Source organism: Dromiciops gliroides, chromosome 3, assembly GCF_019393635.1.
Source record: "Dromiciops gliroides isolate mDroGli1 chromosome 3, mDroGli1.pri, whole genome shotgun sequence".
Lineage (NCBI taxonomy): Eukaryota > Metazoa > Chordata > Mammalia > Microbiotheria > Microbiotheriidae > Dromiciops > Dromiciops gliroides.
The window spans coordinates 653,121,925-653,149,507 of record NC_057863.1 but is presented as its reverse complement, the minus strand read 5'-3'; the positions used below and the strand labels follow the sequence as shown (position 1 = coordinate 653,149,507).

The 27,583-nt window shown below is 41.9% G+C and overlaps 1 protein-coding gene across 1 annotated transcript in view; it reads right to left on the bottom strand.

Annotated features, from left to right (window-relative positions):
- Window positions 1–799: 799 nt before the first annotated feature.
- The window catches only part of LOC122746104 (zinc finger protein 260-like), a 34,354-nt gene continuing 7,570 nt past the window's right edge, over window positions 800–27,583 (bottom strand). Inside the window, exons 3-6 of the mRNA XM_043991589.1 lie at window positions 27,460–27,551; window positions 10,169–10,295; window positions 5,715–5,810; window positions 800–3,826 (exon numbers count right to left, since the gene is read on the bottom strand). Of these exons, the coding sequence (XP_043847524.1) occupies window positions 1,929–3,826; window positions 5,715–5,810; window positions 10,169–10,295; window positions 27,460–27,551 (2,213 nt within the window). The 3' untranslated portion in view covers window positions 800–1,928. The remainder of the gene's footprint in view (window positions 3,827–5,714; window positions 5,811–10,168; window positions 10,296–27,459; window positions 27,552–27,583) is intronic.

Below are 27,583 nucleotides of genomic sequence, written 5' to 3'. Positions count from 1 at the left end.
TCAGTCAGGAATACCTGGGATTAAAGTCTCCTAACCTCCAAGTTCCCTAGACAACTCGAAGTTGTAGGGAACAACTCAAAGTTGTATGCTTCACTGGTGGAGGGAGGGAGTTTCCTCTTCTGGGAGTTCCCTATACCAGTGAAATCATAGGCCCGATCCCTAGACTATGATGGGATCAGACTAACCCAGATATGAGCTATACCGTGCCCTGTATAAGATTTTCCAGAGTTTCGGAGTGAGATCAAGGGAGACTTGAGCACAAACTAGACTCCACACCTCAAGTTTAGACAATAGCAGCACAGCCTTCTGGGGAGGAAGGGGGCATCTGGAGCAGGTCTGAGTTCTAGGACCCAGCTTCTGGGGAAAAATTGGTAGAATCACACAGCCTCCACTAGTGCCTGGAAAGTTATCTGGACTGTGCAGGTCTGATGGATGAAATTAATTTCTAACCTACAAGAAATACTTTTCATCCAAACCACACGGCCTAAGTTCAAATCTGGCCTCGGACACTGTGACCTTGGACACATGATTTAACCCCCTGCCTCAGTTTCTTCAACTATAAAATGGGATAATAGCATGTATATCTCAGAATTGTTGTGAGGATCAAATGAGATATTTGTAAAGAGTTTAGTTCAGTCCCTGACACATCGTAAGTGCCTTAGAAACCCTTACTTTCTTCTTTCCCTTACCACAACTGTTGTCAGGCAGGCCAGTTTCTCCAGTTCCAGGACAGCTTCCCATCTCATTTACTCTGCTCCCCACTGAGAATGAAGATCCGCATAACTTCCACCTCTGAGATGCTCTTCCAGAACAGAGCTGAGATCTACACAGTCCCCATCCTAGCTTCTCTGACTAAAACATGAGAAAACTTGAGGATTATTCACAAAGATGGGACTAGACATACTAGCCAACACTCACGAGGGTTTCTTATACTGTGGAGCTGGCTGTACATTGACCTTTGGGAAAACCAACCTACTTAATGCTTATCAACTATATACATAATTCATTTATTCCCTCACACAAAAATGTCATCTCAGTTTAGGTTTGGACATTCAAGTTCCCTTTTGTTTTCAAGAAGCCACAGTGTTTTAGGAAGTTTTAATTTGTTTTATTTGTGCTCCTTCTACAGCACCACAATTTCCTCATTTAACCTTTTCCCATTGCCCCCCACCCTCACAGAACCCTCCCTTGTACCAAAGAAGAAAATGTTAAGCCAAGCGATTGAGACCAGGATTGTGTGACAACACATGCAACATTCCACTCCCATAGTCTCCCACCTCTCAAACAAAAGGAAAGCATGTATCATATGTTGTCCAGAACCAAGATTGCTTATTGTATTCAATCTAAGGTCAGCTACCTTTTAGTGTGGCTGCCGTGTATATCATGACAGTCATGTTGTATATCGTTCACCTGAATCTATTGTCTGTTTTGCATCAGTTCACTTGGGTAATAGGATCATAGGTTTGGATCTGCAAGTGATCCTAGAGACCCATGCTTCTTAGAGACCTTATTTTAGACTTCAGCCCTTTCAGAAGGGTATAAATTGACTAACACTTAATGGCAGTAGTGTATCGAAGGAAAGAGAAGACTATTTTTCTTTTTCAGTTTCATGTACCAAACTGTTCTCTTAAATCTTATTTAATGTAAGTTCCTTGAGAGCAGGGATGGCTTCATTCTTTCTATTTGTATTTCCAGTGTGTGGTGCTTAATAAATACCTGTTGACTGATCAATAAATGACAGTTACAACTAAAGCTTTAAACGCTGTTAATTTTTATTTTGAAAGCTGTGGTGAGGAATAAACTACACCTGAAGGCCTTATAGCACTCATTATTATGTTTGTAACTTTTCTATCCCAATATGAATTCTCTGATGTTGAATGATTATACATCTGCTCTGACTAGAAGTCTTTCTCATATAACTTCTATTTCTAAGGTTTCTCTCCAGTATGAATTTTCTGATGCTGAATACACTGTATCTTCTGGATGAAGCCTTTTCCACATTCATCACATTTGTAGGGTTTCTCCCCAGTATGTGTTTTCTGATGGCGGGTAAGAGACATACTCTGGCTAAATACTTTGCCACATTCACTACATTTAAAGGGTTTCTCCCCTGTATGAGTTCTCTGATGTCTAGTAAGGAATATATTTTGGCTAAAGGCTTTGCCACATTCATTGCATTTATAGGGTTTCTCTCCAGTATGAATTCTCTGATGCAGAGTAAGGCTACAGCTATGACTGAAGGCCTTTCCACATTCCCTACAGGTGTAGGGTTTCTCTCCAGTATGAGTCCTTTTATGAGAAATTAGGGCTGAGCACTGCCTGAAGGTCTTACCACATTCATCACACTTATAGGGTTTCTCTCCAGTATGAGTTCTCTGATGTTGCGTTAGGTAAACTTTCTGTTTGAACGCTTTTCCACACTCATCACACTTATAGGGCTTTTCTCCTGTGTGAATTCGCTGATGATGAGTAAGGCCAGCACAGTGAGTGAAAGCTTTCCCACATTCATTACATTTGTAAGGTTTCTCTCCAGTGTGAATTCTCTGATGCTGAGTAACTTGGTTTGTGTGGCGGAAGGCCTTTCCACAAACATTACATTTACAAGGTTTCTCTCCAGTATGAATTCTCTGATGTAAAGCAAGGACTGCAGTATCATTAAAGGATTTTCCACATTCACCACAAATATGGGGCTTCTCCCCAGTGTGAATCCTCTGATGTCGAGTAAGATACAGACTCCGGCCAAATGCTTTTCCACATTCACTACATTTATAGGGTTTCTCTCCAGCATGGCTTCTCTGATGCTGAGTAAGACTTCCCTGCTGAGTAAAGGTTTGACCACATTCATTGCATTCATAGGGTTTCTCTCCAGTATGTATCTTCTGATGCCGAATAAGGTACTGACTGAGGCTGAAGGCTTTGCCACACTCACTACATTTATAACGTTTCTCAGTGGTATGAATTTGCTGGTGTTGAATAAGGTATTGACTGAGGCTGAAGGCTTTGCCACACTCATTACAATGATAGGGTTTTTCTGCAGTATGAATTCTCTGATGTACGTTGAGTGATGAGCTGTCACTGAAGCATTTACCACAATGATTACATTTAAAGGGTTTCTCTTCACTATGCAGTGTCTTGTGTCGAATGAGGTGAATTTTTTGCCTGAAGGCTTTTCCACATTCATCACAGTTATATGGTTTCTCTCCAGTGTGAATTCTCTGGTGCTGAATAAGATGCATGCTCTGTCTGAAGAATTTTCCACATTCACCACATTTATAGACTTTGTGTCCAGCATGATTTATCTGAGGTTGAATAAGGTGCTTCTTTTGTTGCAAGGCTTTGCCAAGTTCATCACAGTCAGAGATTCTCTGTACGGGAGGTATTCTACCATACTGAATAAGGTGTGAGTTGGAATTGGAAGCTTTACTATATTCATATTTGTAAGGTTTCAATCCTGGGGAAATTCTATTATATTTAATTAGTTCTGAATACTGTTTAACGTTATTGCCATCTGTATTATATTGACGGAGACTCTTTTTTGTAGCAATACTCTGCTGTGCAACAAGAAATGACATTTGTCCAAAATTCCTCCCAAAATTCCCTTCTTGGCTTCTCATCTCACTGATTATTCTTTTGGGAATGACTGTTACTTCCCTTGACTCTTTCTCTTGGCCACTGCACTGTTTCTTGCACTTCCCATCATAGTTCCATACTTGTTCCAATGTACAATCCCAGGGATTGTCATTCTTTAGTTTTTCTGGCAATGGCTCTTCCATATACATGCTCCGTTTTGAAAAGGTCTCTTTGATCTCAGGCTTTATTTCCCAGTCTGAAAGGAGAAAAACAATTTTTAAATGTGTTTGTGTATGTGTGTGTGGATACATACACACATTCATATAACCCCTTTTCTCTGTGCCAAGAGAGAAGAAGCAAAGCCTTATTCTTCAACAGATACTTCTAAAGAGCTAATGAGACCAATGAGGAATGGTGAACAACAGGACCTTATTCATGCAGTGAAGATCAACATCTGTGAAGGGAAATGGACAAGAAACCCTGCAAATAAAATAAATGTGGCACAGTGCATTGGCTTTATTCAATCCGAGAATTTAGACTCGGGAGAAATTCTCAAGATGAAGGCAGGAGGCCTGCCTGGAAGAATCCTGATACAGTGATACAGGAGAGGGACCTAGCTGACGGCACAAGGTAAAGCAGCCTTGAACCCTGCTTTGGGAACAAAGGTAAGGAAGCAGTCTCCTTGTGTAGAGCCCTGCATGAGGTATTTCCTTGTGTCTGAACTGCTCCTTCTGCTACAATCACATGGACCTTAGAGGCCACTGAGCCCGACTCCCTCATCTTACATAGGAGGAAACTTAGGTCCAGATTCATTAGTCAGTCAACCCACAAGCATGTATTAAGCACCTACTATGTGCCCAGAACTGTGCTAAGCACTAGAAACACAAAGAAAGGCAAAGGTAGTCCCTGCTCTCAAGGAGCTCACAGAGCTCATGGGACTTGCCCAGGGTTGCAGGGCTAGCAAGTGTCAAAGGGAGGAGCTGAACTCCAAATCTCATGCTCTGACCACTGCATCACAATTCCTCTTGAGAAGGAGAAGGATAAATATAAAAGGATCATGAGGGATTTACGAAGACACTTTGGGGTCAAAACACATGCCTTATCCTTTCGTTCCTGGACACTTGTAGTAGGCTTTTTGTCCTGCCTAGCTTTGAAAGCTCTTCACAACAGACTTTTTCTCTTCCTCTCTTCTTACTTTCTTCCCTCCCATGATGCCCCAGAAACATTGGCCTTCTTGCTGACCCTCACCCATGACCCTCCATACCCAACTGGGCCTTCACACTGGCTGCTTCTCATGCCTGGAAACTCTCCTGCCTCATCTCTCTTGGCTTCCTGCAAGTCCCAGCCAAAATCCCAACTTCTACTAGAAGCCTCTTGCAATCCCACTCGATGCTAGTGTCTTCTCTCTGCTGATTACCTCCAATTTATCTTGTATATAGCTTATTTGTACAGAGTTGTTTGCAGGTTGTATCCCTCATTAGACTGTAAGCTTCTTTTTTGGGGGGGTGGGGTGGGGCAATAAGGATTAAGTGACTTGCCCAGGGTCACACAGCTAGTGTCAAGTGTCTGAGGCTGGATTTGAACTCAGGTCCTCCTGAATCTAGGGCCAGCACTTTATCCACTGCGCCACTGAACTACCTGCCCCTAGACCATGAGCTTCTTAAGGGCAAAGATCATGGTTTTGCCTTTTTTTATATCCCCCATCTCTTTAGCAAAGCACCTGGCATACAGTAAATGATTAATAAATGCTAGTGACCCTGCTACTGTATTATGTTGCTTCTCATGGGAACAGTGTCCTCAAGGAGGACTGGGATTCTGAATGGAGATGGGTCAGCCTGAGAAATAAGGAAGGGCATCTTAACCCCAGACTGGAGAGAACATGGAGACAGAGGTCAGGAACACAGTCGACTGAGTGATAAAAGATTGATGAAGGGTCTCATAGCTGAAGAAACAAGAACAGGCTGGAGACAAAGTGTCACTGCAGCACAGGTGCCCAACCACCTCCACCCTTCTCCACAGGTCTGAGGGTAGAGGGAAGGTTCTGAGGGGTGCTTCCAGCCATAATTTCAGAAATGCTTTCCCCTTACTTAGCGGCAGAGCTGTTGTTTCTGGTTATTCCCACCCATTGGTTTTCCTTCACTCACCCACACCAGAGGGTCTGAAGACTTTGTTCTCCAATGTCCACAGTGCTTCTGCTCGCTCCAAGCTGGTGATCACATCTGGCTTAAAGACTTGAAGCCCTGCTCACAGAAAAGGAAACAGCAGAGGGCCTGGAGCCCAGCCTTGCAGAACACAATTCCCACCCCCTCCACTCCTGGGAAAAGGGCCTGACAGGAAAGGGAGGGCCGCAGTGGTGGTGATGGTGGTGGTGGTGGTGGGGGCGCAGCGCGCCTGCGCCTCCAGAGTCAGCTGCCAATGATGCTGCTCAGAAGCGAGGCTGCAGAGTGGGTTGGTTCACTGGACCCATTTCCTCCTGGGACAGGAGTCTTCTCTTCAAGTGTCTGAGCTAGCGCTTGAAAGAGGATTCTGTCCAGACTCTCCACAATCCAGCCACGCTTCACATTCGCTCCCAGTGTCTTCACACTGGGGGTCCCCACGCCTGAAAGGCCTTCGTTTTCCTGGCTTCTTTCTCCTTTTGAGACTCAGCTCAAGTCTCTCCTTCTGCAGGATCTGTCCCGGTCCTCACTCGTCCCCTACCCGCTAATGTCTTCCCTTTGTGGTTTCCTTTTACCTACTCTGTGTCTTGTATGTGCTCGTTATCTACACATTGTCTCCCCCATTCGACTGTGGGCCCCTGCGGGGGGTGGGGCAGGGACCTGGTTTTTGCCTTTCTTTGTATCCTCTGTGTACATCGCTCAACATGAGCTGACTGAGGATATGGAACATAGAGGCCTGGGACACACCGAGGCTGCCAGTTTTCAATTGTACAAAGCAAGGATCTTCAACCTGGGAACACAGTAGTGTCTCTGGCCTCGCTCTTCTCTCCTATGCCATGTTTCCAGATCCTACAAGTGTATTCCTCATTTTCTCCTCCTCTGCTCTAGCTTCTGGGGAAAATGTGGGCTTCCTCCTTGCCAAAGCTAACCCTTCTACTTCCTGATTTCCTGTCTCCACCGGGAGCTTGTCCTGTCCATCATCCCCTCTCACTTTCATCTTCAGACTCTCCCCGACCCGATTCCTTCCTTGCCAGGCAGAAAGATACCCAGATCTCCTTCACTCAAGGCCCCATCTCCCTTTCACAGAAAAGGTCATAGAGATGGTTGTCTGGATGAATTCCCTTCACTTCCTAAGGTCTCAACTTCTTAAATCCTTGCATTCTGGCTTCCGACTCTACTGAAAATTTCTTCCCTTGATCTTCTTGCTGTTAAGCCTCTAGCTTATGAGTCTGACTGCCTTCTTTTCCCATGGAGTCTTTTTTCCTCTCTAGGCATCCATGGCACTGCTCTTCCTTCCTTCTCCATCAAGTCATTAAGGGCTTACTATATACCAAATACTATGCTGAGTGCTAAGAATACAAAGAAAGGCCAAAGCAGAGTCCCTGCCCTCAGTGAGCTCACATTCTGATGGGGGAGACAACATGTAAGTAACTGGTATCCACAAGATAGAACCAGACTGTATAGAAGATTATCACAGAGGGAAGACGCTGGCAGCTGGGAGGACTGGGAAAAGGCTCCTGCAGAAGGTAGGGTTTGAGCTGAATCTGGAAGGAATCCGGGAAAACAAAGAAGTAGAAAGAGGGGTTAGAGCGCTCCCGTCTAGAGAAGGCCTGGAGAGGGGGGATGGAAACCCAAGGAGGCCAGTGTGGTTGCATCACAGAACACGAGAGAAATGTCAGAAGCTTGGGAGGGGAGGATGGGGCTAGGCCGGGAAGGACCACTTTTCTGATTTGTTCCTTCTCGGCCTCCTTCCTCACCAGCTAAGCACATCTTCTCCCAAAGCCTGGGCCTGGGCTCTTCTCTCTTCTCTCCACACTAGGAGCTCAATCTTTTTGGTGTCATGCACTTCTTGGGCAGTCTGGTGAAGCCTATAGGCCCTTTCCTGGAATAAGGCTTATTGCCTACATTTATAATGGAAGTAATGCTAAATTTTAGCTAGATTAGTGAAAAAAAATGTAATTTGGCTCTCATCCAAATTCACAGACCCCAGGTGAAGGACCCCTATAATAAAAACTAATAACAATGAGAACAATAATGATATATAGCCCTTTAAGATTTGTAAGTGAATATTAAATAAATATTATCCAAACTTACCCTTACAAAAGCCCTGAGAACTAAGTGTTAGTATTATTCCACTTTTACAGATAAGGAAACTGAGGCAGCAGAGGTGAACTGGCTTACCCAGGGTCACATAGCCAGTATGTGTCTGAAGCTAGATTTGAACTCAGATCTTCCTGACTCTAAGTGCAACATTCTAAACATTGCCTCTTTACAGTCTTTAGATGATCTCATTAGCTCCCATAGGTTTAATTATCACCTCTGAAGTAGTAACTCCCCAAATTCAGACATGGCTATAATACCTGGACATCACATTGGCTATTTAAACTAACATAACTCAGATGGAACTTACTTTTGCCTTTTGAGAGGCAGTGCGGCAGAGGGGATAAGAATGATAAACCTGGAATCAGGAAGACCTGGGTGGATGGGAAAAGGGAGATAGTTCAGGTAAGGGGTGATGAGGATCTGAACGAGGTCCGTGGCCGTGTGTGTGCTGAGGAGGGGCTGGATGGGAGAGATTACGGAGGCGCAACTGACAAAACTTGCAAACGATTGGATGTGGTATGAGGGAGATGGAAGAGTTATCAGTGACTCAGAGGGAGCCCATCTGGGTGATTAGAAGGCTGGTGCTCCCCTGAATGGTCACAAGCACATTATGAAGAAAGGTGTTTTGAGCGGGGAGAGATAATGAATTCTGTTTTATTTGTTCTGAGGGTGAGATGTTCTTGACCACAGGTAGTTAAGAATGTGTGACTGGAGTTCAGGAGAGAGCAGAGGGCTGGAAATGTAGCTCTGGGAATGATCTGCAAAGAGACGTACTTAAAGGCACGAGCTACCTTCAAGTATATGAGGAGTCGTCCTGTGGAAGAGGGCTGGATTTTTTCCCCTTGGCCCTAGATAGCAGAGGGACAATAGGTAGAAGCTGCAAAAAAGCACATTTAGACTTGATCTAAAGGAAAACTTCCTAAAATAGAACTTATCCACGAGTAGGAGAGGTTGCCCCTACAGGCAGTGTGTTCCCTTCCTGAGGGATGGAGGAAATTTTTCCAATTATATGTTAGAATAGATGGCCATTGGGGTACTCTCCTATTCTGAAATTCTGTATCATTAAAAGTTTTGGGCAGCTAGGTGGTACAGTAGATAGAACACCAGCCCTGGATTCAGGAGGCCCTGAGTTCAAATCCAGCCTCAGACACTTGACACTTACTAGCTGTATGACCCTGGGCAAGTCACTTAACCCTCATTGTCCCCCACACAAAAAAGTTTTATAATTCCATTTTTGTCAAAATGTGTAATGTTATGCTAATTCCCACACCCTAAGTTTTTGTTTCTCCAATTTCTTTTGGGACTGTCTTTTTTTCTTTGGGGCAACCTTCTCTTTTGCCCTAGGAACCATCTGTTTCTTTTCTGGATGCAACAGGTCAGGGTGGCAAGGGGTGCTCATAGACTGATTCTATCATGTGTCTTTGGGCATTTGGGGGCTCTGGTGACCAGAGTCTTCTCAAGGATGGGAGAAGCCGACTCAAAAGCTTGAGCTTCTACGTTTCTGAGCCTGTGCTGCAAGAACTAGCTTTCCTCCAGAGCCAGTGGGTCTGTGCTTGGCCCCACTCCTTGGCCTGGGCATGATATCACCAATACACCATTGTGTCAGTGCAAAAGAACAAATCGTTTCCTTAATGATACAGCTTCCAAATAATTGGTAACTTGGGGGACACGTGTACTGTTGCTAGTTTGGAAGGTTTGGGCAGGTAGGTGGCGCAGTGGATAGAGCACCAGCCCTGGGTTCAGGAGGACCTGAGTTCAAATCCGGCCTCAGACACTTTACACACTTACTAGCTGTGTGGTCACTTAACCCAAATTGCCTCACAAAAAAAAAAAAAAGGAAGTTTTGGGTGTGCTCAGAGATTTGAAGTCCTTTCTTGAAAGATTTTGTGAAGTTCTCCACAGCGAGCAAGTCCTATGGCATTTTAAATGACTGCCTCTGCAAGGGCTTCTGGGAAGCCACTTATATCACTTCTGCCTCAGTATCTCTGGCAGCCTCCAAGGTTCAGTTCATATGCCCCCCACCTCTCCCACACCTCCTATTCTTTCATATTTGCTTCTCAGAGCATATGTTTAAACACACAGATTGAATGTAAGCTTCTCCAGAAGAATGACTTTTGATGTTTTTCCCCCTGATTCCCTAACACCTCAAATGGTGGTTGGTACATACTAGGTGCGTCATAAATGTGCATTGAAATATTAACATCCCTGCTCTGTGTGCCGGGCTGAAACTTAGTGAAGAAAGTCAGATCCTTTTCCCCACCCCAGACTTTAGAAAATGAGAACAGAAAGATATCCATTGGGGAACATTAAAGAATGTCCTCGGAGAAAGCCATCCTTACCCAAGGAGACCAGGTTCCTGTAATTCTCCAGCATCACATCCCTGTATAAGTTCTTCTGAGCAGGGTCCAGTTGTCCCCACTCTTCTCGAGTAAAGTCCACGGAAACATCCTTGAAAGTGATTGATTCCTAAAACATCAAACATATTCCTCCTTATTCAGGGCTCCTTCTGCCCCGATATGATGTGGGAGAGGTAAAGGTAGAAGGCAAGATAAAGGCCGTTATCAGGGTCCCAATTGAACTCCTTCAGATGTTTATTGACTGCCCTGGAATTGCTGTATTTTGTGCTAAACTCTATAGCATGTAGCTAGTACTGGTTTATTCTCTACCTCCACTCCACACCCAGACATCTTATCTCCTAATGTGAATCCCAATGAATCACCTCCTTTACTTATTAAACCCCTAATCTGAGCACATAATTCAAGCAAGATACATCTTGAAATTAGATACACTATTGTCACAATTCATAGTCCAAATGTTAATTTTTCATTATCCATATTCAGTCATAAGGTTATCAGATTTGTAAATCAGGAAACAACCTTAGAGATAATCTAGTTTAAGATTTATAGAGGCCTGTCAGTCAGTATCTGCCATGACTCACCGTGTCTACAGACACTACAGTGTCTGATTTTGTAGCTTCTGTAACTCATTCTTCCTATATGGTATATGAAGATCTATTTGTTATTTAGGACTTTTGTCACTGTACTTCTATCCTTTTAGGAAGATGAAGGAGATTGCTCCCAGAAAATGCACAGAGACATACCTATATGAATATTCATGGCCTCATGCCTTTTGGGTATGAATGGAATTTTTCCCTCAACAGCTAGGATTACATACCTCCATCCCTTACTAATATCCATGCCTATATCAACAGTAATGCTTCCATGCCTTTGTGACATTTTAAAAGTTCAAGAGAAGGGGCAGCTAGGTGGTGCAGTGGATAGAGCACTGACCCTGGAGTCAGGAGGACCTGAGTTCAAATCCGGCCTCAGACATTTAACATTTGCTAGCTGTGTGACCTTGGGCAAGTCACTTAACCCTCATTGCACAACCAAAAGAAACCAAAAAAACAACTGCCCACTGGCCAGCTCAGAGATATTTTGGGGCAGCTAGGTGGCGCAGTGGATAAAGCACTGGCCCTGGATTCAGGAGTACCTGAGTTCAAATCCGGCCTCAGACACTTGACACTTACTAGCTGTGTGAACCTGGGCAAGTCACTTAACCCCAACTGCCTCACTTAAAAAAAAAAAAAGTTCAAGAGAAATAGGTTTTGGATAATTAATAATTTTTATTAAGAATGCTAGTATTTTATTAATAAAAGGAATGGTCATTTGGCTGTCTCTCTCTTAGATCAAAGATGAATTGTGGCAGTGGGTTCATAGTTTATATGCCCTTGGAACAGTGGGTGTTGCTGAGGGTGGCAATCAACTCTGACTGGTTAACAATTAATGAGAAAATGAATATTATAATGAGAGGTGGGCTCATTCTAATGAGGGGTACATGACTTGGATCACTCAAGTCTTGGTCAAAGAGACTTATCAATATAGATATCAAAGAGGGAATCCATTTCTATCCCAGATCTGTCTGACCAAACACAACAAACAGCCTGGTTGGGTAAGTTTTCCCTAAGATTTCCTACAATCATTGATTTCAAGATAAGGAAGTGGAAAACCCTTTAATCCTAATTCAAAAATTGGTTATTAATATGAGAAAGAAATGATCATTTCCCTCACCCTTTTGTATGTTAAATGAAGTTTCACATATAAAAGGGCATGGAGGCATCCCCTGGATAGTTATACTCACAGGACCCCTCCCTCCTAAAATCCAATTTTGTATGAATGTGCAAAAATCTCAGGAGAAAGCTGCCACCCCCTTGATGAAGAGCCCTATTGTCACTGCCTGTTATTCATCTGGAAACGGGCCTTGAGGTTACTTCTTTGGCAATAATTGAGTAATTAGAGATAAGTGAACTCAGCTAGTTTGAAAATAGAATTTTAGAATTAATGTTGACTGCACACTTTTTGTTTCCTGCAGACCTATGCAGTTTATTGATTCTCACTGCTTGTCTTCATATCCATAAACCTTTGGTCCTTCTTTGTCTCTAAAAATCAGACTTCATAAATAATTCTCATTCTGGCCCTGGTGAAAGAGCATTTTATGATGCCCTGCTTATTGGGATGATAGGCAGTGTTGTTCTCAAATGCCTCAGTTTGAGGCCTTGAACAGTGACTCCTATGCCTGCCATCCCTATGTAGGCCAATCAGTTACATAAATCACTGCAAATCTTATACCCAAGTAGGCATAACTAAAATGTCAGAAATGTGGATCATTATATATAAAAAGAGAAAGAAGGGGAGCAATCTTTGATGGGACCATTCCCCCAAAACTGCTCTGAGAATACAGAAGCCACATGACCCACATAATTGGTGTGAAAAACTACCTACAGATACAAAGTAAGGTGCAGACTGGAAGAGGCCATCCTCAGCTGGCTGTCAAAAAAATTCCTTCAATAAATTTCACTAGGACTCTGAAGTTTTGTGCTTTCCTTTGTTGTAGCTGCTGACATTACAAAATCACCCATTTAGGGAACATCTGCTGCAGAATGGTGGGGGCATTGATAGGAGAGCTTGATCATCTCTTCACATTTCAAAAGCCCATATGCGCTTCCAAATGAGTTCACCAACTCCTTCACTCACTGTCACATACTAACTAATCTAGTATTTCTGTTGTATCCCAAACATGTTTGTCTCTCTTTACAAATATATAATCTTGTACTATTTTAATAAAATATACTTTCTGGTAGTAGCTATATGAGACCTAATAGTTTACCCAAATAACTGATCTTTAACCACCTCCTATAGTCTGGTCAGGCACTATGGAAGTCCCTACAAAGTACTTCCCTCCAAAGTGCACTCATAGTACTTTTATATTTTTATTTTATTATTTATAATTTTCTCTTTCTTTTTTGGTCATACATCTTGCTCCATATCCCCTCCCAAAGTAACTTAGCCAAATTTATTTTTTCTGTCTGAGTCTTACCAAGGATAGGTACTGGACCCATGACTTCACCGATACATGGCTACATGTGAATGTATGTATGTACGTATGTACGCATGTATATGTGTGATACATAGAACTGGAAACTCCCTCTACCAATGCAAGTTGGTACCTTCCCTGCAACTTATTATCTCAGAGACCTGCCTAAATCATTGAGGATGTGTCAGATGCAGGACCTGGATCCAGGTCTTCTTGGCTTGAAGGTTAAATGTCTAGTCTTGGAATGAGATGCCAGGGATGACTATCTAAGCAATACATGCAGAAAAAGCATTCAACAAAACTTAACATACATTTTTGGAGAAGAAAACAACGAAAATATGAGGTAGTGAGCTAAGTTCTTAACATGATACAGAGCACATACTGAAACCAAGAGCCAACATTATTTGCAGTGAATATCAGACACAATCCAATTAACAATGATAAGAAAGCAAGGATATCTATTGCTTCTATCGCTTTTCAAAAGAAGTAAAAATGCTAGCAATTACTGATACTGAATGGGGGTGGGGGAGAGTCCTGGGATCTTGATGTGAGTTTTCCCATGAGTACACATTGTACCCCATTCAAGCTTTCTTATTCCATGCAATATTTGTCTTTATTACCTCAGCGATCCTCCATAGGTGGTCCACCCCATAGGCCAAAGGCCTTTCTCTAGGGCTTTTTGCCATTTAGTGGGTCCTAGTGTAGCACTTGGAATGGCTAATCTTTACCCTTTGCTCTTGCATGACTGTCCCACATCCTTTTCCAACAAAGATTTCTTGTGCTACTCTTCCCACTTAGGTCATTACACCTACCATACAGCTCTCAAATTCACTTTGGGTCACCTACAACTTTGTTTTTCAGAATGTTGGAGATGTTTGTGTTAAAAAGATGGCTTTTTGTACAAGGGATCATGGAACGCACTAAAGAATTCCCAAATGCATCTGCCCCACGTTCTGCTAGGCTGTGGTGCTGGTCTCAGACAGATGAACCCATACGCCCATTCAATGGAATGGTCCTCCAACTGCATGCCGAGTCTGGACAACAGACACTGTACCGCCGTTAGGCTGATATGTGGAGTGAGCAGGGGTCTCACCGAAGAGGTTTAACAGAGGCAGCAAAATAGCCCTGGCAGACCCGCCTGGCACAGGGCATTCCCCAGGGCAGTGCCAAAGGACTCTGGGGAGCTCATGTTGTTTTTGATGAGTAGAGGGTCACTAAACTGATTCTAACACATGCACGAGAAACAGTTATATTTTTTGACGACATTTTGTTCTGCCAAGTCAAATTCAATTCAACATTTATAAAGTGGCCACTGTGTGCTCCAGGCTGTGTTGGAGTTGAGAGCGGTCTACTAAGTCAATCAAGTCAGCCCCCTGGGCGTCTACCAAACTCCATTATTCTAACACAGCACTCTATCCATGGTGCTACCCAGCTGCCCAAGGTGATAGGACCGTCACCAGAGAGAGGAGGCATGAAAATGAGTCAGAGGAACCAAAAGAACAATGAGATCAATATGGTGAGTGGCCCCAGATTATAAACTCTTTGAGGGAAGGGATCCTTTTCTGCTTCTTTGTATTCTCAGTGCGTAGTTTAGAGAGGGCACTTAATAAGTGTTTATTGATTGACTGATTGCTTCACTTAATTGTTTTCTGCTTATGCAAAAGGATTTTATGGGGTGGTATTATTTGGAAATAACAGTAATATTAAAAACAAAAATAATTTTTAAAATTAACTCGAGGGGGCAGCTTGATGGCCCAGTGGATAAGCACCGGCCCTGGATTCAGGAGCACCTGAGTTCAAATCCGGCCTCAGACACTTACTAGCTGTGTGACCCTGGGCAAGTCACTTAACCCCAATTGCCTCACCCCCCCCCCCAAAAAAAAATCTAAATAAAATTAACTCGATTTTTAAAAATTTCTATTAATAGACAATTATAATAGTGGCTTTAATGCTGGGCAAATGAAGAATAAAGGTATTTTATAAAACATAATTATAAAGCATTTGGTTCAGTGCTAGATAAATGTTAATTTTTATTGGCTATTATTAATTTTGCATCCACTCAAATTTGCAGACAGAGTAACCATTTATACTTTTCTGTTCCACTAACCCATATCTAGTCTGTTACTAAGAATAAAGGCAACCAACGTATTAAGCTTAAATTTTCATAATTTCTAGTACTGTTCACTTTTATACTCAAGAAGAAAAATCATAATTTCAAATGATACAGACAAATCCCTGGAAATCAGGCACAACAAAAACCTGCATTTATTTTACCTTTTCTTATCCTACCTTTTGCTTAATCATACCTTTGTTTGATAACTATTCTCAAAGATGAATTACCAGAGGGTTTTAAGACCTACAGATCTGGAGTAGGGATGAAATGCCATTGAAATTTTTGCTTAAAATTCCATACAAAATAAGAAGTTTCTTCATTCTAACATATGATTATTTCTCTAAAACAAAGAAAAAATGAAAGGAATCCATCACCACAAAGTGGAAATCTACAGGAAGTGTCATCTCGGCAGAAAGGGAGATCACCAGTAAGTAATAACTTTCTACCATCATATACTAAAGTAGACAGGGCCAACAAAATCACCAGTCCTAATTCTTTAACTAAATTGAATTGTACAGTCAGTCAAACAAATGGTCAGTAGGCTCTCAGTAAATTCTAGATTGAAACAACCTATTTAAGCTGACTTTTTAATAGGCTTGCTCCGCAATGTGAATGAATTAACTGAATTTATATGCTTGATTGGCTATTTTAAACAACATGGGAACATAGTCCAAGAGAAGTAATTAACAAAACAATTACTTTTTACTTGCCTATTAATAGCTGGAGACGCTTTATATGTAAACTCAGGGGAAAAAGAGTGATTAGGAATTGACAATTATGGCTTCAGAAGCACTTCTAATAATTAAAAAAAATTTAAATACTCACCTTTACATTGGAAGCTTATCACTAGGCAGATCCTCCCCAGTGAAGAGTTATGTTAAGATATAATTCAAACAGGAATACTGCATTTCACCTTTGGATTTGTGCCATTACTTCTATTTATGTAATAAGGGGCTACAGAAACAAAGCATCGGGATGATTTACTTTTATTGACCTAATTTACACGGCTGAATTTAATGACTAAGACAATATATTTTCAAATGATTCAAGTAGTTAACTAGTAAGACTCCATGTATGTTTGAATGAGCTGTCCATATAAGGATAACATATGAACATCACCAGCAAAGACCTCACGTTCAAGTGTTATGCAGGTATACCCACTGACACCTAACAGATTTACCCTGTGAATAACTAATTATTCCCCTAATGACATCCACAAAAGCCACAGCAGATGGGAAGTTGTTGTTGTTTTCTACTGAAGGCTGCATTCTCTGGTGACTTATTATGCATCCCTTTTAATTGTCAACTTGGCCGTACTCTGGGCTTCTGGAAATAAGCTGCCAGCTGGGCCTCATAGAAGATTTAGGGCTGGGTTTGAAATTAGGAAGCCATTGATCCAAATCTAGCCTCAGGCACTTACAAGCTGTGTGATGCTTAGCAAGCGACTTAACCTCTATCAGGCTCAGTTTCTCCACCTCTGAAATGTGAATAATATTACCACCTACCTCCTAGGCTTGTTGTGAGGAAAGAAGATAATATTTATAAAGCACTGTAAAGCCTAAAGTTCTAGCTGTGATGTTTAAAATCTAATGTGTGGTTGCCTGACCTGACCCTAGTGTGGGGGAGAAACTAGCCAAGATTTACAGATCAGTTTAGCAAGAGTTTAGGTTTTTAAGTATTTATTAAAGTGTATTTATTAGAAGTTAGTGAAGAGAGATTGAGCACAGATTTCTTAGCTTAGATCTATTTGGGATAGCCAGAGATAAAACCTTGCCTTTCCCTAACAGCCCACGTGAAGTTCTCTGTCCGCCTTCAAACTGAAGTCCTGAACCAAACCAGCGGCTTCTCCCAGAAGCCCTCTCTGAAACAGGAAGCAGGGCCATCCACACACACAGCTCCAAGCTAATTGGCTGGTAGCACTGACTGATGTGACTAACAGGCGGTAACTTCCGGATGCCAATCTGACCTTTGAAACCCCAGAAAGGTCACTTCCGGATGCCAAGTCAAATGTTTTCTTTTCAGGCCTGATTCTCACAATGTCCCTCTCAGCATGGGGTGTCGTTCCAATTCTCACAGCACTTTGCAAACCTTAAATTGCTATATAAATGCTAGCTAGGATTGGGGTAACTAAGTGGTGCAATGGATAGAGTACAGAACTTGGAGGAAGAAAACAATGGATTTGAGTCAAGTAACAGATATGTAAACAACTTGACCCTGGGCAAGTCATCTAACTTCTGTGCCTCAGTTTCCCTAAGTATAAAAATGAGGATGATCATAAAGCACCTACCTCACAACGTTAAAGAACAAAATGGAGGGGGTGTGTGTATAATATATAAAATATATATTTGTAGATCTTAAAGTGCTATACAAAGGCTAAGTATTATTGGTAGTAATAAATTGATTAAACATATTATTTGAAAGCTTCAAATAGGTATTTAACAATTTAGGTAGCTCAGGGAGTTTTTGTCAAGCCTGAAAACTAGGAGGCTTTTTGTGGTAGAATTGTCTTATGTGACAATTATGTTGTTACAATTTCAAATTGCCATCTAAGTGAAGCCAAATATGTAAAAAGGGGTTTTATACATATCTGTACTTAGGCTACAATAAGAAGACAATGAAGTCCTTATGAATGCAATAGTTATATTTGGGGAAAGCACCTGGTTTATTTCTTCTGAAATGTGCATGATTAAAGTAGAATCTGCAATCCAAGTCTATCTTTTTCTCAAATACCAGTATTGAGATGGGTGAGGGTTGGTGCCTTAATGTATAGAAGCCACTGATTACATCTTTTTTTTTTTTTTTGGTGAGGCACTTGGGGTTAAGTGACTTGCCCAGGGTCACACAGCTAGTAAGTGTCAAGGGTCTGAGGCCAGATTTGAACTCAGGTTCTCCTGAATCCAGGGTCAGTGCTCTATCCACTGCACCACCTAGCTGCCCCACACTGATTACATCTTGAAAGAACCCCCTAAAGGAAAAGTCCTATGAATGTCATATGTAAAATTCCATGTCAAAATAAAAAATAGTCCAAGTATTCAGAAAGAAGCAGTTCAAGTACTAAAGGACCTCAATTAGGATCAGATAAGACATGTCAGCTTCTTCTTCAAATGAGAGGGGATCTTGGAGTAGAACATTCCAAAAGGCAAAAGATAGAGAGGCTTACAAGGAGGAATAACTCACTGTATAAAGCTGAATATAATCCTACAAATGAAAAAAAAATGGATCCATAATGGAATAGAGGACTTTCAAGCACTTCTCATCAAAGGACCAGGGTAGAAACTCTGAAATAAAAATATAAAAGTCAAGAAAAACCCCAAAAGGTTAATTTATTTGAGCATTTGGAAGGGGGCATATGAGGAGGTGCTAATGTTCTAATGGGGGAGACAAATCAAGGCTCCTTTCACAACCTAAATATTTGGAAAGAGTATAGATGGAATTAAATAAGAAAAACATGGATTGGGGGGGGGTGGATTTGCCATGTTCTAGGGACTTGAAGGGGGGAACAAAAAGGGAGGGTAAAAGAAATATTCTAGTATAGAAAGGAGGAAGAAGGGAGTGTGGAACCATCTGTTTCTCATAACTGGGGTTCATGAGGAGCATAAACACTATGGAGGAAAGGATAGATGGAGGGGGCATCAGATGAGCCTCCCTCTTATGTGAAATAGACAAAGCGGGGTTGAACACACACACAAGCAGTATGATGAAGAAAACCACTTAATGCAAGAAGGGATCAAGTGGTTTAAGAGCAATGATAATACTGGGGTGGGAAGAGTCACAAACAAAACAAACTTCTTGATCTTGAAGAAGAGATTAAAAGGAAAAAAGGGGTAAAAAACTAGAAGTTGAAGTTGAAGAGGATGGGGCTTGCTGATGTCTCAAAGTGGGAAATAGACGAAAGTAAAGACATCTATTGCCACCATTTCTGGGGAGGTTAAGCCAATGAAAAATAGTTACCAGAGGGCTAAAAGAAACAACCACCCACATTAGCCAATAAGCAATGACAGCAACCAGGGGTAATACTGACATAAGTTCAGTTGCAAAGCACCATGATAGGTGGAGAGAAACAATGAAGAAGATTATCATCCCATAAAACAACAAAACTAATTTGATCAGAAAATGAACCTGCTGACAGCCAGGAATGAGACTTATGGCAATGTATTCTCATCTGCAGAAACAGAGCAATCTCAGCATTTAGATTCTAACCCTTCAGCACCTCCCCAAAGACCACATAAGGAAGTAGTACTGACATCTAAAAAGAAAAATCAAGAGGACTGGCTGGACTTGAGTAAACATAGACAGAAGAAACTTGTTCCAGCATCAACATAATTTTAAAGACTCTTGAGAGTCAATTTTAAAGATTTTTTTTAAGAGGGAAGGAATCCAATTGATAATGGTATCACCATTAGAAGATGAACGAAAAAACCAAAACATCACGCTAGTTCCATGTGTCTATTTTCTCATCTCTATAAAAATGAGGGGGTTGGGTTTGGTAGCTTCCAAGGTCTGTCCCAGCTCTAAATCTATTATTCATGCATCAAAGCCATTCTTGATGAAAATGTGCAAAGGATTATGCAGTATTTCATAGAGAATTTTCTAAATTAAACTGAATCCTCAAGGTCAACAACTTGATGAGCACTATAGACCACTGGTGTTAAATTCAGAAGCAGTGTATTGACTTAGAAAAATCACATATTAAGATCATCTAGGGTTTTTTTTTGTTTGTTTTGTTTTTTTTTGCAGGGCATTGGGGGTTAAGTGACTTGCCCAAGGTCACACAGCTAGTAAATGTCAAGTGTCTGAGGTCGGATTTGAACTCAGGTACTCCTGAATCCAGGGCCGGTGCTTTATTCACTGTGCCACCTAGCTGCCCCCATCATTTAGGTTTTGTTGTATTTATTTTTATTTATTTGGTTAAATATTTCCCAATTCCATTTTAATCTGGTTCAGTGGCTGCCAGTTTGACACCTCTGGTGGATAGGATATAAGATCCTTAAATGAATGAACGGTAGTGGGATATCACCAGGGGACTGGCTACCGGGTGACAAAAATTTGGAGTCACAGAAATTCCAAAAAAACTGAGGCCAAAAAAAAAAAAGCATTTAAGTGTTATGTGCTAAACATTGTGTTCAGACCAGGAGATATCAATATGAAAAGCAAAGTCAGTCCCTTCCTTTAAGTGATTGGCATTCTAGATGCCAACGGCAATACACAACAGACAATGGTGGCCAGGTCCAGAAGGTTACCCAGATGGGGAGTGAGGCCATAGGGAAGTAGCCTGCTCCCTAGGACCAATGGCAGAGATGATGTGATCCCTGCTTATGGATCCAGAACTGGAGGGTGTAGAGGGTGGAGTGGGAAGGAAAGGGGAACCACTCAGAGGAGTGCAGGAGCCGGCCAGGGTTGGCCATGAAGAGGAGCAAGGCTGAGACTTTTCCTGAAATGGTAGTTGGGGAGAAGCGGGTGGAGATGAGGAGAACAGGACCCCAGGGCTTGATTTCCTCCTTCTGGGTCTTTTTGTTAGCTAAAAAGAAGCATTTGGTTCAGTAGAGTAAAAACACACCCTTAAAGGAACACCTCGAAGACAGTGTCTCTTCTTTATCAGTCAGGATCATACATCACTCCATGACATGTGACCATGAAGATGACTTTGTTCAATGACTTGAGGATCAGGGTTTTTTTTTTTTTTTTGGGCGGGGCAATGGGGGTTAAGTGACTTGCCCAGGGTCACACAGCTAGTAAGTGTCAAGTGTCTGAGGCCGGATTTCAACTCAGGTCCTCCTGACTCCAGGGCCAGTGCTCTCTCCACTGCGCCACCTAGCTGCCCCCCTTGAGGATCAGTTTTAAAACAGGGAGATACATGCTCAAAAGTGGCACCAGTGTCAGGAGAGAAAAGCTATTTTCTCTGGAGGTCGGGGTCCTTAAGAGGCTCCCCTCTGTGTGAAGGATGAGGTGATTGCTTGGAGATCTGGCAGGTTGGGCTGCCCATCCACAGAAATAAAACTAATTGGATAATACGTTGTCCACAGGAAAAACTGCAAAATGGAGTAGAAGACAGAACCTAACCACGTTCTATATACAAGAACATGCACAACAATATGAGCACAGTGAGTGTGATGAGCTGGAGTGAGACTGATTGATTAAGCTTCTTCATTTGAATCCAAAGTGGGAATTGCGGTCATGACTGCTGATAAGCCTGTAGTACAAATGGAAACTCAAGAGAAACAAGAAGGGAAGCTGTATGAGGTTTAGAGGCACCACAGATAATGAAACAACAAACATATGAGATCCACAGGCACTGAATGATATTTTTGGTTCGGACGGCTGATTTCTTCCCGTAGGGAGCTTCAAGCAGAAAAGCTCCACTCAACCAACATATATCAGGAATTCACCTTTAGGGGGCGGCTAGGAGGCACAGTGGATAGAGCACTGGCCCTGCATTCAGGAGGACCCGAGTTCAAATCCAACCTCAGACACTTGACACTTACTAGCTGTGTGACCCTGGGCAAGTCACTTAACCCTCATTACCCTGCCCCCCCCCCCCCCCCATTCACCTTAAACTTACAGAACTTATACATTGGAGTGTGGAAAGGATAAAGGACATGCCTGTGTTTACCCAGCTAGTATATGTCAGAGGACCTGAACTCAGGCCCTTCTGTCTCCAAGGCTCACCCTCTATCTACTCTGAAATTCTGTTGCAACAGAGGAAAAAAAAAAAAAGATGGAGGCGAAATTAAAGTGGGGCAAATGAGTAGATCAAAGAACAAATCATAGACTGAATAATTTTATTAGAGACAATAACAGTGAGGCCACAAACCAAAATTTATGGGATGTAGCTAAAGCATCGCTAGAGGAAAATTTACAGCTCTGAACACATATTAACAAAAGACAGAGGACAATGAAAAGAACAGCAATTCAAACAGAACACATTAACGATCCCAAAACAGACAGAAATGAAGGAAATTTGAAATTTGAAGAAATAAAATTAAAAACCAAAAGTCTATTGAACTGATAAACAAAAAAGGGCTGTTCTTTGTAAGACTACCAAGATCAATAAGCCATTAGCGGGGCAGCTAGATGGCGCAGTGGATAGAGCACCAGCCCTGGAGTCAGGAGTACCTGAGTTCAAATCCAGCCTCAGACACTTAACACTTACTTAGCTGTGTGACCCTGGGCAAGTCACTTAACCCCAATTGCCTCACTAAAAATATATATATATATATATATATATATATATATATATATATATATATATATATATATATATATATATATATATATATAAGCCATTAGCTAATGTGATTAATGGGAAAAAAAAGAAAAGCAAATTTCCCAGGTTAAAAAAAAAATGAGGAGGAATTCATAATGAAAGGAGAAGAAATAAAGGAGGATACCAGAAATCATTCTATTGTATTATATGCTAACAAAACCAAAGTTCTTAACAAATATGAAACATCCTAATTAACAATCCAGGAAACAGAAAAGTCTGGAGAAGCTCACCTCACAAAGATCTGTAAGCAAGCTGAAAGCAGATACCCAAAGGTAGCGACCAGATAGATTTATAAGTGGATTCTATCAAACATTTAAAGTACAATCCCTATGCTACATAAACTGATCTCAGAAATAGAAAGAAATCCCTCTAGCAAACTCATTCTATGACACGAATATGGACCCCACCCCGGGAAGGTTAGAGAAGAAGAACTATACCCCCAACATCACTAATCTATATTTATGCAAACATTTTAAAGAAAATATTAGCTACAACAAAAGATCTTAAAATGATTAATTATGACCAAGTCAGATTTATAGCATGACTATAAGGATGGTTCAATGGGAGAAATACCATTAATGTAATTCATTGCATTAATAAGAAAGGCAAAAGTCCCAGTGACAACAATTGCAGCAGGAAAAGCCTTTGACAAAATGCAGTACTGATTTATGTTTTTAAAAAGTGCTTAAAAAGCATAGCAATGAAGGCTCTTTCTTGAACAGCATCAAAAGCGTCCAGCTACAGCCAAGAGCTAGCAAGATCTAGAACAGAGAAACATTAAAAACTTTCTCAACAAGATCAGGGAGGCTTAAGAGGTCAGAGGGAGGAGGAAGCACATTCCAGACATAGAGGTCAGTCTGTGCAAAGATGGGGAGGACAGCAGAGAGTCTTTGAGGACTTACAAGGGAAGGAAGCCTGCATTTTCTAAGCACGTGAGGGGCACTGGGCTAAGCCCCTGGGATACAGAGAAGTGGGAGAGCCAAGAAAGGCGAGGCACAGTTATATGTAACTAATCTAGAAGCAGGCTGGACCCTGGACTGTGAAGGCCCTTACATGCCCAACCAGGGAGTTTACACTAGGAATCTCCTGGGGCTTCTAGGTCAGGGGTGGGGCACGGTTTAACCTGAGCTTTGGCTGCTGTGTGGAGGATGGACTAGGGAAGTAGGCAGGGAGAGCAGTCAGGAGGCTATTACTCTCATCCAAGCAGGAGGTAAGGAGGGCTATGTGAGCAGAGAAGAGGAGATGATTGGAGGTGATGCTGTGAAGGAAGAATCAGCAACACTCGGTAATTAACTTGGTAATATCTATGCAGGATGAGGCCAAGTGAAAAGAAGATAGCAATTCTAAGGCTGCCAGCCTGGCTCCTGGAAAGATGGTTCTACAAATAGTCTGTGACTCTCAGTGTGGGGAATGCTTTGTATGAGAACTCTGTCCACCAATGCAGATCAAAATCACCTATGACACAACAGTAGAGAACTCCTCAGGAATTACTGCCTGCAGAACATGGAGATTAAGCGACCTGGCCAGGGAGTCTGGGAAATTGTCAGTGAGAAGGGAGAGAGTGAGGGAGGAAGGAAGGAAGGAAGGAGGAGTGAAGGAGGAAAGATGGAAAGGAGGGAAAAAGGAAGTACGGATTTTTTAAGTGTCTGTTATGTGCTAGGGATTATGCTAAATTCTTTACAAATGTCTCATTTTAACCTTATAGTAACCCTGAGAAGCAGGCGCTATTATTATTTATATTTTATAGCTGAGGGAACTGAGGCAGAGGTTAAATGACTTGCCCAGGGTTATATAGCTAGTAAGAGTTTGAGGCTGGATTTGAACTCAGGTCTTCCTGATTCTAGGACAATTACGCAATCCCCTGTGTGCTGGGAAAACGGGAATGTAGGAGAATAGGTTTGAACTAGTATCATACACCACATAACACAATAAATTCCAAGCAAGCTAAATATAAAAAAATTCGTGCTGTTAAATGGAGGAGAAAGGACGGTTGTATCTTTCACCAGTACAGATGGTGGGAGAACTTGTAACCAGAAATGGAAGAGATTGTAAATGACAGAAATATTAGTGAACTGGCCTCACTTAAAGGGACTTAACAGAAGAACTAGATGAGTAAATGATGCAGCAAAGTTTCAATTCCCTTTATTTGGTGCATTTAACATGCCAGGGAAGGATATCTGATAAGGGACCCCCAGAGTCATAGAGAAAGGGGTGCAATTAGCCTCTGGTGGAAGAGGGGGACAGAGGGTCTGGTGTCTATAGGAAACAGGCACTAAGGTCCTACTGTAATGCAACTGTACTATCAAGCAATCAACAAACATTTGCTAAACACCTACTATGTGCCAGATATTGCTGGGCACTTGTGATTCAAGTACAGTGAATGGCCTGTGAGCAGACCTGGGTACTGCAAGACTGCCAACAGAGAGCGAGCCCTGGCTGGTCCCTCTGAGCTGACACTGCCTGAGGATGTGAATGACCATGGGCTCCATGGTTGTGGGCCATAGGGACTGTGAGAAAACAATGGGTTTTGGAATGCTCAAAGGCCCCAGATTGAGAGGATTGATTGGATTGATTTCATTGGCTGACTCTGCTGATTGACTCACTTGATGTTGAGTTGGTTGAAACCACACCCACCTGAGATGCTGGCTCTCAGGGGGTGTAAACTCTGACCTCAACACGGGACCACCCGCAAGTCCAGTGAACCAATGGATTTGGGTGATGCTGGCCAATTAGCTTGAAGCAGTGTGGAAGGACCGCCTCTCCCTGGGAGGCAGAGAAAGCTTCCCCTCTGAGTTGCTCTCTCAGACAGGCTCATGGTGGAGGACTTGAGGAAGAAGGAGGAGGCCAGGCTGGAACTCAAGGCTAGATAGGCCTTTTCTTAACTTTCTTACCCAGGTGTTCTAATATTTAATATACTTTTAATAAATGCTTAATGCCCCAAACTGGTGCTAAAGCTTCTAATTTATAAGTAACAAATATATTAGAAACCCCAGCTAATTTTCCCTAAACTTGGGAAAGAAAAAAAAGGCAACCATACATTTAATTTTAAACATCATAGGACCTATGGAGTCAAGTTAGGAGATACTCATCACAAGGGGGCTGGCTACCAGATGACAAAAGTTTGCAGCCACAAAAACTTCAAAAAAGTAAGGCAAAAAAAAATACCCTCCAAAAATTTTTGAAAACAGACAGAGGGAATTTGGGTTCTGGGGAGTATTCATCCAGATGAAAAGTTATTTTTTAAAGCATCACTTACAATTGTGGGCATATGTATGTATTTGTATATACACATTCGCATACATTTTAAAATTGAAAAAACGGAATACTTGGACCATATGTTCAGAGGGAAATAAATAGAAAAAATCACCAAGAAAAAGTTGATGAGTTTGATTAGAGACAAGAAGATCTGGATTCAAATCTCACCTCAGATATTTACTAGCAACATAATCCTGGGTATATCACTTAATCTCTTTAAGCCCCAGTTTCCTCACTGGTAAAATGGGAATAATAATAGTGCCTATCTCACATGGTTGTTGAAAGGTCAAATGGGATAAGATGCTATTACAGCTGAAATTGCAAAAAGAGCACTAGATTACAGAAATTAAAACCATCTGCCCAATAAAGATCAAATAACCAAGTGCCTTCCTCATGCCTTCCACAAGGCCCTAAGATAAAAATAATTAAAATGTTATTTCTCATTTTCACAGATGAGGAAAGTGAGGCTCAGAAAGATTAAGCCCTTGCTGATGGGCACACAGATTGTGCTTGATTTACACAATTTATAGCATTGAGAGAAAAGAATAAGAGAAAATGGCAGAATGGAGAAAACGTAGTGTCCACTGAAGGAACAGTGAAAGAATGTGAACGGTTACTTCACAAAAGAGTAAAAACAAATAGCAATCAAATACTGAAAAATGTTCAGCTTCAATAATTAGAAAAATGGAAAGGAACACAACTATAAAGAAGCATTTACCACCTCACAGATAACTAACAAAAAATACATATAAAAATGATCAAACCCAAAGTTGGAAGGGTCATGGGGAAAATAGGTATGCTCATACATAGCTGGTAGCATTGCAAACTGTTAGAGACTACTGTGATGGAGAATAAGTGGGCAAAGGTCAACATGAATTATAAAACCGGTCAAACCCTTAGACCTGGCAACCTACTACTGGGAATAAATCTCAGGAAAATAATTTAGAAGGGAGAAAAAGAGACTAATTTGAACAAATATGTTTAAAGCTATGCGATATGTAAATTAACATCAGAAACAATGCAAACGCATGGCAGCCCATGGCGGAATAACACAAAAGAACTCTAGAACACCTATGAGTACAACAGATAAGAAAATTATGCAGACTGTGGAAAGGTCCATATGAAATAGTGCAATGGGAAGGAACATTGAGGGAGGGTTCTAGGCAAACAGAGAGCTTTTATTTCTAGAGTACCAGATCTAGTGCAAAGAGCATTGTTCTTGAAGTCAGGACACTGGGGTTCTCGTTCCAGGTTTGCCACTGTACCCACCTGGAACTCACCTTCTTCATGTGTCAAATGAAGGCTATGACTAGATGATCTGTAAGGTTTCTCCCAGCTCTAAATGTGACCTTCAGAGAGAATCTGGGTTCAAATCCCGCCTCGGATGGTAACTCCCTGTGGGACCTTGGGGAAATCCTGTACTTCCTCATCTATAAAAAGAGGCAACTGGGTGAGATAAGCTCCGAGGTCCTGAGGATGCTACGAATTCTCTCCATTTGACAACATGCTTTCAGGTGAGACGCTATGTCCCAGGGCCTGGAAGAGACTGTGCTTGAGCAAAGATGTTCTAGACCCCGGGAAAAGAGCATGACCATGCTGTTGGGAGAAAGAGAAACCCAACTCACCTTGGCCTGGGCTGTCAGGAGTCCCGAGGTCACCCCCTCCTCTTCTTCTCGTCTCCATCCTCTGCACCTTTGTGGTGGGCCTTTCGTAACTGCTGGGCCGAGAGAACACGCATTAGACAGCTGC